Source organism: Phocoena sinus, chromosome 1, assembly GCF_008692025.1.
Source record: "Phocoena sinus isolate mPhoSin1 chromosome 1, mPhoSin1.pri, whole genome shotgun sequence".
NCBI lineage: Eukaryota > Metazoa > Chordata > Mammalia > Artiodactyla > Phocoenidae > Phocoena > Phocoena sinus.
The window spans coordinates 22,359,418-22,375,183 of record NC_045763.1 but is presented as its reverse complement, the minus strand read 5'-3'; the positions used below and the strand labels follow the sequence as shown (position 1 = coordinate 22,375,183).

General features: G+C 41.4%; 1 protein-coding gene across 9 annotated transcripts in view; it reads right to left on the bottom strand.

Annotated features, from left to right (window-relative positions):
- Positions 1–15,766, bottom strand: part of PHACTR4 (phosphatase and actin regulator 4) — a 103,170-nt gene that overhangs the window by 69,798 nt on the left and 17,606 nt on the right. For all 9 annotated transcript variants that reach the window (XM_032649555.1, XM_032649892.1, XM_032649467.1 and 6 more), the window contains exon 2: positions 4,573–4,626. In XM_032649555.1, coding sequence (XP_032505446.1) covers positions 4,573–4,588 — 16 coding nt within the window. In that variant the 5' untranslated portion in view covers positions 4,589–4,626. The remainder of the gene's footprint in view (positions 1–4,572; positions 4,627–15,766) is intronic.

Genomic DNA, 15,766 nt, shown 5'->3' with positions numbered 1-15,766 from the left:
GGCACCTTCACACATATCAAGGCAGTAGCACCAAACTGTAGTAGGACGCATAATCTTCACCACTACATAATTCCAGTTAAAAATAATAATGCCAATTTAAGAATATCCCTGATAAAGCCGTAAACACTATTATTAGTTTTAATGAATCTCAAGCCCTCTATGTGTCTTTTTACTATTTTGCATGATGAAATGGTAAGTACAATGGTTACCTTCAGGAAAGGCACCTGTGTAATTGAGTTGCAAGCTGAACTGGCCAGTTTCATGAAGTACCGCTTTTACTGGAAAGACTGAATGACAAACTATTTTGTTCAAGCTTAGATATTTCACAGATATTTTCTCAAAAATGAATGGAGCCTGTCTCTACAAATAAAACTGACAGTACTTGTTGCCAGTGATATATGTCAAGCTTTCAAGAGAAAATTCTAATTTTGGAAAACATATCCACTAGAGTGAGCCTGCCAACTTCCCAATATTTAAAGACTTTTCTGGTGAGATCAGTGGTGGCATTAACAATATGATTTTAGAATATTATATAATAAAATGTGTAAACATCTGTCCATGTAAGAAAGGTCCTAGAGGCCTTAGGTCTGTCCCACTAGAATGTGATGGGTAAAAATCTCTCACTTTAATTTTCAGAATGCAACAAATAATTCTTTTTCAATGTATCTACATAACTGTTAGTTAACCTAACTGTAACAAAATTATCAACCATCTTCCAGGGGCTCCATCTTCTTAGAAACAAATTCATTTTACATTCAGAATTCTTTTCCTTTTCAAATGGCACTGAGTGGACCATAACTCAATAAACCAGATTCTTATCATATGTATGTTTTGTGAACAATTAAAAAAAAACCCTACAAACTATTATGCATAAAATAAGCTACAAGGATATATTGTACAACACAGGGAATATAACCAAATTAAATTTAAAAAATAAAAATAAAGTATAAGGGCTTCCCTAGTGGTGCAGTGGTTAAGAATCCGCCTGCCAGTGTAGAGGACACGGGTTCGAGCCCTGGTCTGGGAAGATCCCACATGCTGCGGAGCAACTAAGCCTGTGCACCACAACTACTGAGCCTGCGCTCTAGAGCCCAAGAGCACAACTACTGAGCCCACCGTGCTGCAACTACTGAAGCCCGCGCGCCTAGAGCCCGTGCTCCGCAACAAGAGAAGCAACCGCAATGAGAAGCCTGCGCACCGCAACAAAGAGCAGCCCCCGCTCACAGCAACTAGAGAAAGCCTGCGCACAGCAACAAAGACCCAATGCAGCCAAAAATAATAAATAAATAAATAAATAAAAATATAAGAGGAAAAAATCCTCTCACTAGCACAGAAGACAAACCTTTTCTCATATTAGTGATCAAAAGCACATATTAATTTATATTTCAACTGACTACCAGCCAACTATAACTTCCATAGCAACTTTCCCTTTGGTATTCTCTAGTAAATTTAAATTATATTTAAATTTAAGTTGAATTTAATTAGCTTAATAATAAGTTTAATTAATTAGATTAAATTCCATTTAAGTTATGTTTAAGTTAGGTGAGGTAAGGAGGTCACTCAGCAGAAAAAAAATGTTTCCCATAAAAGCCCTTGGAGTTGTCGTATGTTACGCTAGTTTATCATATGAACATGTTCTTTAGGATTTGTCACCAGGCAACTATATCAACTCGATTCACCAAATTGTTCATAAATAACGCCCTTAAGAATTAATTTGTAAAGAAACTGCAAATTTATGAATAAAGTACTGACTGCCCTCTAGTGTTCAAAATAAGGATTTCACTGATGAGCTAGATGCAATGTACACTACAGGGTGAAAAAAGCCCAACTCCTAAAGAAGCCATTTAGGGTCATTAAAATCAGAGGAGAAATTCTGATCTGGCAAGGTTTTCAACAACAGTCTTTTCAAAGCAAGACAACAAGCTATTAATCTGAGCTACCTGATTACTTACTTGTACCAGGTGCCCAAAGAGCCTAATTTCAGTCATCTACAGTAACTGTGTGTGAGTAGAATGTAAATTTGGAACCTTTTTTACACTGCTACTTCAAGTTACACTGCCATAAAATGAGATTCAGACTTTTCCCCATTTGGTGAAGAAGCACAAAATGCTCGAATCAAAACCTGCCTCTTGGGCTTCCCTGGTGGCGCAGTGGTTGAGAGTCCGCCTGCCAATACAGGGGACACGGGTTCGTGCCCCAGTCTGGGAAGACCCCACATGCCGCGGAGCGGCTGGGCCCGTGAGCCATGGCTGCTGAGCCTGCGCGTCCAGAGCCTGTGCTCCGCAACGGGAGAGGCCACAACTGTGAGAGGCCCGCGTACCGCAAAAAAAAAAAAAAAAAAACCCTGCCTCTTGGGACTTCCATGGTGGCGCAGTGGTTAAGAATCCACCCACCAATGCAGGGGACACGACTTTGATCCCTGGTCCGGGAAGATCCCACATGCCACGGAGCAACTAAGCCCATGCACCACAACTACTGAAGCCTGCGTGCCTGGAGCCCTTGCTCCACAAGAGAAGCCACCACAATGAGAAGCCCAGCGCACTGCAACAAAGAGTAGCCCCCCTGCTCACCACAACTAGAGAAAGCCCGCGTGCAGCAATGAAGACCCAACGCAGCCAAAAAAATAATAATAATAAATAAATAAAATAAAAGTACCTATCCTTTAAAAAAACAAAACCAAAAACAAAACCTGCCTCTAGCATAATGAGGTTAAACAAGGAAAACTTTCTCTGGTTGCTTTTTTTTTGCTGATGCATATAAAGTGGGAAGTACGTCCTAACTAGTCTTCCAAGTGTATAATATGTGGGTTTTTTGGGTTTTTTTGACTGTCACGCTTTTAATTGTGGGAGGTACAATATGCATCAATGTACAAGAATGTTTTACATACTCATTAGCATAGTGATTAATGTAAATTTAAGGATATACAACGTGTTAAACCTAAAAAACTACAAAGTTTCCTGCAACTTAAGATAATGGAAAGGCTCCTTAAGTTTTTACACACCACCTTTACTTTTAAAATTCTAAATGGTATCGGGGGGAACTAAAAATTAATAGAAGGCTCGTTTCAGCTGTGGTTCAACAATTCTAATGAAGCTGTACGGCAATGACACTGGAATTGTGAAGTTTTCCCCTAAAGGGCTTTCTAGATGACCACAGGACAAATTTTAAAAAGTATTTCCAATAACATGTAGGCAAGGTGAGTAGCTTAATAGTTTAAAAGTCTGGGGACTTCCCTGGTGGCGCAGTGGTTAGGAATCCGCCTGCCAATGCAGGGGACATGGGTTCAATCCCTGGCCTGGGAAGATCCCACATGCCGCGGAGCAACTAAGCCCGTGCACCATGACTACTGAAGCCCACGTGCCTATAGCCTGTGCTCCGCAAAAAGAGAAGCCACCGCAATGAGAAGCCTATGCACTGCAACTAGCCCTCACTCGCCGCAACTAGAGAAAGCCTGTGCACAGCAATGAAGACCCAACGCAGCCAAAAATAAATAAATAAATAAAATGCTGTGGATTCAGAACACAATGATAAAAAATAAAATAAAAGCCTGGAAAGCAGCTAAGATGTCTCATCTTAGAGAATTTTAAAACATGGTAGAAATACCATTTCTCTCCTACAGAGAAACTTTTTAAAGCACGGATATAACTCTACGGATACTAAAGAAACATCAATAGTTTTCAAAAAGCTTCAATAAACACCCCAAGGCACAAGTGTTCAAACTGGCCTACTAACTATCTCAGACCGTATCTCTCTTTGAAATTGCCGTCAATAGGAAAACAGAGTTCAATACACAGTGACTGACTTTTTAGTCAAAAAGGTAGATACAAAACCTTTGTGTAAAAAAAAAAAAAAAACCTTTGTGTATCTACTAGATTTATACTCCCTTAACCATGTTGTTACAGAATTTAAAACTTATTATTCTAACTTGCCAACTGGTTCTTTGCTGTATTTGAAGTAACTAACATTCTAGAGCATTAGGTCTCAAAGTGTGGTCTAGGAACTACTAGAGATGACACATAGCAATGTCAGAATTACTTTTTATATTACAAAAGTGTTATTTTCCTTTTCACTCTCATTAGCTCCAATCAGTCAATTCTCCAGAGTCTACAGGGTATGTGATAACAAAACAGATTAAATGCAGAAGCAGATATGTGAATCCAGCTGTCTTCTATTAAACCAGACATTAAAGAGATTTGCAAAATGTAAAACAATGCCACTCTTCTTGTTGCTCTTTTTTATTTGGGGAGTTATTTTTCATTAAAAAATTTTATTTATGTAACATATAATGGGTTTATTAATGTTATTTTGAAATGAATTAATATTTTTAAATGTCTATTTTAATTTGTAATATAGTAAATATCAAAGATATAAATCATACAAACAAAGCTCTTTGGGGCCCTCAATTATACTTCAGAGTATAAAGGGATCCTAAGGCCAAAAAGTTTGAGAACTGATAAACTAGAGAGCTTAGCATACTAAACATGAAAAAAATCAATTTATTCTCAAAGCTTTAATGGAGGTAAGGATAAAACACAAATATTATTTACTAAGAAAAATGTAGGTGATACTCACCAAATGGATCTTCCATGCCACTATTAACCAGTTTAGGGAGGTGGTATATAGTTTCTAAAAAGAGAAAAAAGTAAATGATATACTTAAAACATAAAATCCATCACCTTTTATATTTCTTAAAATATAAACCCAATTCAGTAACACTGATTATAGTTTAAAACTAGAACATTATAGAAATGTACAACTTATTAAGTGAGAACATTGCCAACTGGGATTTATTTTAAGGGGGTTGAGGTACAGATATAAGTTCCCTTTCCAATCTCCATCTTGAATTTACTGGAGTGTAAGGAAAAAAGCAAGTTAAAAATTTTTTTTTTTTTTTAGGGAGGGGGGACAAAGGGAAAAAGGGAGGGGTGGGGAAGGGGCGAGGGAAGAAGGGAGGGAAGGAGAGAGAGCAGCAAAAAGCCAAATTTTTATGCAAAAAAAACCCCAAACAAACAAAACTCACAAAATTCACATAAACATCTGGGAAAGCACATGAGGATATCATAGAATGAAGGAATTGGTTTTGCTTGAGGAAAGTAGAAAGTAGTTCAGTAAGTTAAAAATGCTCAAGTATTAAAATAAAACAAAAAAATTTTGAAAAAAGTCGAATAAATATAGATATTCAACCTCCCTCACCCTTAATCAAAACAAGGATCGAATCTGCCCAATCTTGCTTTTTTATCTCTTTCATACTTTTGATCCCAAGGGCACTCCTTAGTTAACAATTTGAATACTAAACTCCAATTCAGAGTCTGCTTTTCAGAGAATATAACCTACTAACAGTGGGGGCTGGCAGTGATCTGAGAAAATTAGGACTGTGAAGGGGTTTTGGAGTTGAATCGCTCACAGACTAGATGGCACTGAGGACCCCACTGGTGGTGGTAGGTAACCCGATAATCCCTGGCACAAGGTGCTGGTACAATTCTTAAACTTTCACTAGTGGTCAATAATGATGATCTATCTATGGACAGAATGATCTAGTTGTTTGAATTGATGAGGCACTTGAAGAGTAAGGGGGAAATAACTATAATGACAATGGAATTGAACGGCTATTACTAAACTTAACTGATGCTCTAGAAGAAGATAACAAAAAGCTAAGAGTGATTAACAATCAACTGAAAGTCAAATATGGGGAATTCCCTGGCAGTCCAGCGGTTAGGACTCCATGCTTTCACTGGCGAGGGCCGGGGTTCAATCCCTGGTTGGGAACTAAAATCCCACAAGCTGTGTGGCGCAGCCTAAATAAATAAGTAAGCAAGCATCAATAAGTAACTAAAAAAAAGAAAGTCAAATATGAACACCCCAGGGTCTCCTGGTAATTTCTAAAGAGGCTCTTTTCTGTGGCAGCAGGAGAGAAAAAGCTGGAGACCAGGCCCAAGCGTTAATCAACAGAGTAGCCGAGCACCAAGGAAGGTTAACTCTCAGCCAAGGGAGGTATGCTATGCCACGTCAGGTCCCTGACTGGGAAAGAATGAGACCCTAATACATTAGATGGAGACAACTGAGTTGATGCCCCTCCAATATCTTGAATGCGATAGTGCCCTTGAAACTGCGAAAGTGGCTCACCATCTCTGTAAGAGCTAGCACTCTTCCCGCACTTGAAGATAATGCAGAGGCCTCCCCACCCTGCTCAGTAAACAATGTCCCCTCAGGATCTGCCACCTCCATGCCTCCTAACTTGTAGTAGGTCAGGGCATAACCCAGCCCAGATACTTTGTGCCTGATAAGATCACAAAGGAATTATAACCCAAAGGAGCTGCAAGACTTAGCCAGCATGTACTGGCAGGGGCTAAGTGAGAGCAAATGTGAATTCTGAGGGTGCTTGAACATCAGAACCAGAACATAAAGTTATTGATCACTCTCCGAAGATACAGGATTTAACACCCTGGCAAAAACCTCAGAATATGGTATGAACTTATCACTAGGATGGTTCCTAAAAGCTGGAAAAGTCATGGTCCATGATAAGTAGCAATGACAAAACTGCAGTGGCAGACAGGGGAGGAAGGGATTAAAAGGCTCACTTAGTGAAGCTGGCTTGCTGAAGTGGTCAGAAAAAAGTATTATGTTCCTTGAAATGGCTGGGAGGATACTATAAGGAATGTGCTGGTGAGAGGGGCACCAGCATCATTAAGAAGTTTAAAAGCTGTTCTCCATAGAGAATTTGTTATAAAACTAATGCCACTGGGACTTCCCTGGTGGTGCAGTGATTAAGAATCTGCCTGCCAATGCAGGGGACACGGCTTCGATCCCCGGTCTGGGAAGATCCCACATGCCACAGAGCAACTAAGCCCATGCGCCACAGCTACTGAGCCTGTGCTCTGTAGCCCCCGAGCCACAACTACTGAGCCCGCGTGCCACAACTACTGAAGCCCACACACCTAGAGCCCATGCTCCACAATGAGAGAAGCCACTGCAATGAGAAGCCAGTGTACTGTAACGAAGAGCAGCCCCCACTCGCCGCAACTGGAGAAAGCCCGCACGCAGCAATGAAGACCCAACACAACCAAAAAAAGAAAAAGATTTATAAAACAAAAAAAAAACCTAATGCCACTGATAGCAACGGTGATGACAGGACCCTAAAACAAAGGAGACCAGGCCATGGTACTTAATGATTGAAGCCAGATGGAGACACTTACTATAAAGATCAGCAAAGTCAGAGTGGCAGTCAAAGGAATCCGACTCACAGATTTGTAGAGATAGTTAATAAAGCATGGTGTATTTATGAAGCAAAATAGACAAGCAGCTAATAAGAGCACTTCTCTATCTGTAACATCAAAAGAAATCAGGGATGGAAGATCTGGATGCTGAGGTCAGTCCCCTCAATAAAAAAATATCAGAATCCATGCCCAGTGTCTGAACCTGAGCCAGTTTCAGATCCTGACCCCTTTGACTGAAGGAGGCCAGGTACCCAAGAGAAAAGAACCTGCAACACCAAAGCAAGTATAACAATTCCCTGAGAAACCTATGGCCTAAGAGACCCATGTACTATAGGTCTTATGGACTCCATACTCAGAAGGTCCCTGCACTTGAAGTTTAATGCTCTGCAGTCACTGTCTTAAAATTCTTAATCATTTTATCTATGAATTTCTGCTCCATAAGTGAAATCTGAGGGGAAAAATGAAGCATGTGCTGGGGGCTTGAAGCCTCAGCTCACACACAGTCCACCTCTTCCTATCTTCCCAGGAGTGGCCTCTTGGCCACTCCCTCTGGTCCCAGCTGGCCATCCTTTCCCTGCCTGGGCTAGGAGTGCCACGTACTTTTGGTGGGCGATTTCTCTTGCTCACTCTCAATCCAGGTGTATTCAGCATGCAAATTATGTAGTCAGCTCTGTCTACGGTCATTTACTCAGGTAACTGTAAACTGCGTAAACGGGAATGCTAACATTTTAAGGACAGGTTGACATTGACACCTGGAGTCTGGAAGTATAATCATGGACTTATGAGGACCAGGAAATAAACTGAGCCCTGGCCAAGATCCAGTTCACGATGGGCCCACTGGGTGTGTGAACCATCCTGGTGGTCACTTACCTGGACCCTGAATGTATAATTGAAATAGACATACCTGGAAGTTAGTGAGTCCTTGGCCTATGGGATAGGAGTTATACTGGGGAAGGCCAAGTGGAAGGAAGCCTCTAAAGGTGGGTGCCCCATCCCACCTTCCAAGATAATAAACACAAAAGAAAACAATATTGTATTCTGGGGGCAAGGGAGGGGAGATGGCAGAAATTAGTGCTACACCCCCAGAGGATGCAGGATTTACCAGTGTGGTCCCGGCAGAAACCAGATAAATCCTAGAGGAAGGCAGATTACCACAAACTCAATCTAATAGCAGCCACAACTGCAGCTGCCATGCCAGATGTGGTATGTTTGCTAGAGCCAATCAACACAGCCCCAGGAGCATAGTACACTGTCAAAGATCGAAGGAATAAGTTCTTTTTCTCTTATCCCTTCAAGAAAGTAGGATCAGAAACAATTCACATTCACATGGAATGGATTATAGCATACTTTTACAGGACCATGTCAATTTTGCCACTGTCTCATGTAATATAGTCCTATGATAATATAGACTTCTTGTAGAATATCACACTGACCTACTATATTAATAACATCATGCTAATTGGGCCAGATGAACAGGAGGTGGATAGCACACTGAAGGCCTTGACGGAACACATGGACTCCAGAGGGTGAAAGATAAATGCTACAGAGATTCAGGCACCCATTCATCAGTAAAAATTTTATAGGCCCAGTAGTCAGGGGCTTGATAAAACATGCCATTCAAGTAAAGGCATCCAAGTAACCAACTGCATCTTGCACCTCCCACCATTAAGAGGGAAGCATGACACCCAAGAATACTGCTCTGGCTTTTATTTCAGGTGACACAAAAAGTTACCAGTTTCCAGAACAGTAAAGGACTCTGCAGGTCTGGATGTTGAGGCAAACAATCTGGCAAATGCTATGGTATTATGGCAAGCCCCAGTGGGACCCTGGGATCTGGAGCAAGGCCATTCCATTTTCAGTGGAAAATTGTATGCCTTTTGCATGCTAACTGGGTCCTAGCAGATATAGAACACCTGATGATGTGACACCAAGTGACCATTTATCCAGAATCACCCACCATGACCTAGGTTCTATGAGACATACCAAGTCATAGGGTTGGGTGGACCCAGCAATAATTCAGCATTAAGATGAAGGTGATACATCCAGTATCTAGCACAAGTAGGACCAGAAGTCACGAGCATGAGCAGATAGCCCAAACCCTCATATCATGTACCATTGTTGCAAAGTGCCCCTTCATTAGCATATACCTTTGGCCATACTGGGGGGCCCTCACAGCCAGCTGACAAAAGGAAAAACCCTCACCTTCTTCACAGATGGCTGTTAACTGGGTCCAAGTCAAAAATGGACAGTGGTTGCATCACAGCCTCACTCAGGGGTGGCACTGAAGGACAGTGCCCAATGGGCAGAGCTTTAGGCAGACTGTCTACTTTGTGCAGACAAAGAATTGGTTTGAGGTTAAAATATATGTGGACTCACAGGTAAATGTCCTGATGTGCTGGTCAGGGGGCATAAAAGGAGAACGATTCGAAAATTAGGGGGAAAAAAAAAGAAAATTAGGGGAAGGAGGTCTTAAGGTAGAGGCACGTGGGAGGATACAAGAATAGACACATTTGAAGACCTTCATATCACATGTTAACAGTCATCAGAGAACATCTACCATGAAAAAAGCACAAAACAACCAAATAGACAATGACTCAACCAGTTTACATCAGCCATCTTTTGTCATGGCCTCCCCAGTGCTAGAAAAATGAGCACCTGAAAGAAGGTGGTCATGTGGCAGAGATATACTCTATGCATAGACAACAGTATGAAGTCCTACTTAGCAAGTATGCTCTAGCTACTGATGCCACCAAGAGCCCGAATGGCCAGCAACAGAGACAAACACAAAGCTTCCAGTATGACATCTTTCAAGGAAACCTACCAGCCTTTGGATGGCAAGTTGACTGTATTTGGCCCCTTCCACCCTGAAAAGGTGAACAATTTATTCTGAAAGAAACAGGGGGACTTCCCTGGTGGTCCAGCTGTTAAGGCTCCATGCTCCCAATGCAGATGGCCCGGGTTTGATCCCTGGTCAGGGAACTAGATCCCTCATGCTGCAACAAAGATACTGCATGCTGTAACTAAGACCTGGAGCAGCCAAATTAATTAATTAATTTAAAAAAAAAAAGAAAGAAATAGGGACATATTCTGGCTGTACATTTGCCTTTCCTGCCCTCAGAGCTACAGTGAACAGTACATGAGAGTTAAGGAAATGTTTAATCTACCAGTAAGCATCACCCTACACAACATCATTTCATGACAAGGGACCCACTCTGTAGTAAAGTAAGTGCAAGAGAGGGCCTAGGACCATGGGATCTACTGGTGGCATATATACAACACCACCTAGAAGCTGCTAACCTAAAAGAGCACTGGAATGGCCTGATGAAGGCACAGCTTAAGCACCAACTCAATGACGTATTTTATGACAAAACAGTACCATCTTCCAGGGTGTAATATATACACCAAATCAAAGACCTTTATATGCTAGTGGTCTTCAAAACAGGAGAAATACATGGATGTGAGAAATGGGGTGGGGGTGGGGTGGGTAGAAATAGCATACTCTGTTTATTATCAATCCCAAAGACCCACCTGGGGAATTTTTATTTCCTATCTCTGCAACTCTGGGTTCTGCAGAGTTAAAGATCTTGGTCACCAAAAAAGGAACACTTCCACAGGAGACAAGAGTCCCAAGAGGCTATAAGCTACAGCTGTCACCTGGGCATTGTGGAGTCCTTGTAACCAGGGATCATCAGGCAAGAAGAGGAACTATCATCCTGGTAGGGGTAACTAATCCTCATTATCAGAAAGAGGGTTGCTATTCCACACCACAATGATAATATATTTAAAATTCAGATGATCCACTTTGGTGCCTACTGGTATTCTCTTTCCCAATTCTGACAGTACAGTAAACAGACAAGTTGGAAACTCTAACCTGAGAAAAGCATGGTAACCAGTAGTTCAGATCCCTCAGGAATGAGGGTTTGGGTCATACCACTAAGTAAAGCCATTGAGACTGGCAGAGATGGTAGCTTCGGGCAAGGGGAATCTGAAATGGAGAGTGGAAAGAGGTAACAATTATTAGTTGTAACCCTGAGACCAACAGTTGCAGCAGCAGGAGACAAAGTACTAATCTTCCTCTTCTAAGTATTCCCCAGGAAGAGAGGCCCTCCAGCTACTCTCTCAACATATATAAAGAAGTAGATGAGACAAATGAAAATGATGCAAAATACCAAAACTTAGGGGATGCAGCTAAAGCAGTGCTTAGAGGGAAATTTACAGCTGTAAATACTACATTAAAAAAGAAGAAAGATCTGAAATCAACAACACAATAGCTTACTGTAAGATAATAGAAGAAAAACAAAATAAATCAAAAGGAAGGAAATAATAAGGATTAGAGTGGAAATTAATGAAATAGAAAACACAAAAGTTAACTCAAAATAGGACTTCCCTGGTGGTCCAGTGGTTAAGACTCCACACTTCCACTGCAGGGGGCATGGGTTTGATCCCTGGTCAGGGAACTAAGATCCCACATGCTGCACAGTGTGGCCAAAAAATAAAGTAAATAAAATTTAATTTAATTTAAAAGGTACTTTGAAAAAACTAACTCAAAATAGATAAAAGACCTAAATGTAGGAGCTAAAACTAGAAAGCTCTTAAAAGAAAACATAGGCATAAATTTATGACCTTGGATTAGGCAATGGTTTCTTAGTTATGACACCAAGAGAAAAAAATAGATAAACTTGACATTATCCAAATTAAAAACAGAAAATAACAAGTGTTAGGAGGATGTGGAGAAATTAGAACACTTGTGCATTAGTGGTGGGAATATAAAATGATGCAGCTGCTGGGAAAACAGAATGGTACTTCCTCAAAAAATTTTTAAATTAAAAACAATTACCACATGATTCATCAAGTCTACCCCTGGGTATATACCCCAAAGAATTGAAAGCAGGAAATCGAACAGATATTTGTACACCTATGTTCACAGCAGCATTATTGACAATAGCCAAAAGGTGGAAACAATCCAAATATTCATCAGTGGGTGAATAGGTAAATAAAATGTGGTATGTATTATTCAGCCTTAATAAGGAATGAAATTCCGACATATACTACAACATGGATGATTATGCTAACTGAAATAAGCCAGACACAAAAGGATAAATATTGTATGACTGCACTTCCATGAAGTACCCAGACTAGCCAAATTCATACAGGCAGAGAGTTGGATGGCGGTTGCCAGGGGTAGGGGGAGGAGTTGTTTAATGGGTAGAGTTTCAGTTTGGGAAGATGAAAAAGTTCTGTAAATGGATGGTAGTAACAGCTGCACAACAACGTGAATGTATTTAATGGCACTGAACTGTACCCTTAAAAAATGTTAAACTGGTAAACTTTATATTATGTATATTTTACTATAATTAAAAAAAAAAAAAAAAAAAGAAAATGCCTGAATCTTGGTAAGTACAGTGAGTTTTATGGCATTTTAACTTGCCTGATTCCCATCTCCCTCTCCTCCCCTAGCTTTCTGGCAGCCTTGAAAACCAAGAGCCTCACAACATTAGTTATTAAAACCAGCAGCCTAGCAACCACTGGAGGGGGCAGAACAAATTTGGAGCTCCCCAAAAACCCCATCCCCAGAGAACTGTTACTATCTGATCTGATTAGCACCAAGAAGTTCCATTCTCAGAGTTACTTTATTTGAGCTGACTCAGAGCTTGTTGTGTGTGAACAACCTTATCCTTAGCACATTTTTCAAAAATAATCAGTGGCAACTGTTTAACATCCCAACTGCCTAAGGCAGTGATGATACCAGTTAGGGCTAACAGGACACTGACCAAAAAATTTGAATGTTCAGGAATGAGACGTCTATAAGGGGCTTTGAAAAGCTGACATATTCTTGGATACCTAGAAGGACACATGCATTTATGGGCTCAGGGAAAGGCTTAAGAAGGCCCTAATCTCTCACCTCTGGGTGACCTTGAGGTTCTGTGCAAGCAGAAAGTGATGGCTAAGGCAAAGTTGTAAATTGCCTGCAGGAACATTGATGGCATACTGCAATATACACAGAGTACCCTCGGCAAAGGCTAGAAAACGTATTGGTTCAAGGCATTTAAGGAAATTTCTGTCTAATCATTAGCTACCCACTAAGTCAACCAAGCAGACACTTCAACGTCTGCACAAAACAAAGAATACAGGCTCTACAGATTTAGTCCAGGGAAGTCACTCAACAAACAGCAATGAGAAACCCACAGGAAGGAGGGGAATCTGATTTGCAGACTTGCCACATTATTTTATTTTATTTTAATTTTTAAAAAGATTTATTTATCATTTTATTTATTTTAATCTATTTATTTTTGGCTGTGTTGGGTCTTAGTTGCGGCACATGGGATCTTTCGTTGTGGCGCGCAGGCTTCTCTCTAGTTGTGGCGTGTATGTTCCAGAGCGTGTGGGTTCTGTAGTTTGCAGCACACAGGCTCTCTAGTTGAGGCGTGTGAGCTCGGTAGCCGTGGTGCGCAGGCTCAGTTGCCCCACAGCATGTGGGATCTTAGTTCCCTGCCCAGAGATCAAACCTGCGTCCCCTTCAATGTAAGGCAGATTCCTCACCACTGGACCACCAGGGAAGTCCTGCCACATTATTATTATTATTTTTCTTTTTGCGGTACGCGGGCCTCTCACTGCTGTGGCCTCTCCTGTTGCGGAGCAACAGGCTCCGGACGTGCAGGCCCAGCGGCCATGGCTCAGGGGCCCAGCCGCTCCGTGGCATGTGGGATCTTCCCAGACCAGGGCACGAACCCGCGTCCCCTACATTGGCAGGTGGACTCCCAACCACTGCGCCACCAAGGAAGCCCCCGCCACATTATTTTAAATGCTCACTTTTCAATACAAAAATGAGACACATCAACAGGAAAGTATGGTGCATATATAGGAGGAAGAAAGCAATCAATAAAACTGTATCTGAGGAAGCCTAGATGTTGGACTTAATAGACAAAGACTTTTTTAAAAATTAATTAATTTATTATTTTTTTTGGCTGCATTGGGGTCTTCGTTGCTGTGCGTGGGCTTTCTCTAGTTGCGGCGAGTGGGGGCTACTCTTTGTTGTGGTGTGTGGGCTTCTCATTGCGGTGGCTTCTCTTGTTGCGGAGCACGGGCTCTAGGAGCGCAGGCTTCAGTAGTTGTGGCATGCGGGCTCAGTAGTTGTGGCACACGGGCTTAGTTGCTCCACAGCATGTGGGCTCTTCCCAGACCAGGGCTTGACCCCATGTCCCCTGCATTGGCAGGCGGATTCTTAACCACTGCACCACCAGGGAAGCCCTAGACAAAGACTTTAAATAACGTATTATAAATATTACAAAGAAGGGAATTCCCTGGCGGTCCAGTGGTTAGGACTCTGCGCTTTCACTGCAGAGGGCCCAGGTTTGATCCCTGGTCTGGGAACTAAGAACACACAAGCAAAAATTCAAAGAACTAAAGGGAACCATGCCTAAAGAATTAAAGTATGAGGGACTTCCCTGGTGGCGCAGTGGTTAAGTATCTGCCTGCCAATGCAGGGGACACAGGTTCGAGCCCTAGTCCGGGAAGATCCCACATGCTGTGGTGGAGCAACTAAGCCCATGGACCACAACTACTGAGCCTGCACTCTAGAGCCCATGAGCCACAACTACTGAAGCCCATGCGCCTAGAGCCCGTGCTCTGCAACAAGAGAAGCCACTGCAATGAGAAGCCTGCGCACCACAACAAAGAGTAGCCCCTGCTCGCCGCAACTAGAGAAAGCCCACGTGCAGCAACACTCAATGCAGCCAAAAATAAATTAAAATAAATTTTTTAAAAAAGAATTAAAGTATGAGAATGATGCCTCATTAAATAGAGAATCTCAACAGAGACAGACATTATATTTAAAAAAGAAAGAAATAGATTTTTCTAGATAGGCTCAACAGCAGATTTGAGCAGGCAGAAGAATCAGCAAACTTTAAGATAGGTTAATTGAGATTATCCAATACGAGGAACAGAAAGAAAAAAGCATGAAGAAAAATGAACAGAGCCTCAGAGAACAAATTATCAAGTATACAAACCACCAAGCATACAAACAACCAAATGGGAGGATGAAGAAATAATGGCCAATAAGTGCCCAAATATGATGAGAAACACATCCAAGAAGCTAAATAAAGTCTATGTAGGATAAACACAAAGTGATCCATACTTATGTTCAAGTGCTGAAAGAGAAAGACTGTCAACTAAGAATTCTATATCCAGCAAAACTATGCTTCTAAAACAAAGGAGAAATTATGACATTCCCAGATAAACAAAAACATAAAGCATTCATTACTAGCAGACATGCCTACAAGAAATACTAAAGGGAGACTTTTATGCTGACATAAAGAGAAACCAGACAGTAACTAGAATCCACAGGAAGAAACAGAGTACCAGTAAGGTAACTACATAGATAAATATAAAAATAAAGAAGACAGTATAGGGACTTCCCTGGTGGTCCAGCAGTTAAAACTCTGTGCTTCCACTTTAGGGGGCAGAGGTTCAATCCCTGGTCAGGGAACTAAGATCCCACATGACAGCTGGCACACCCCTCCCAAAAGAAGAAGACAGTATAAATGTATTTTTTA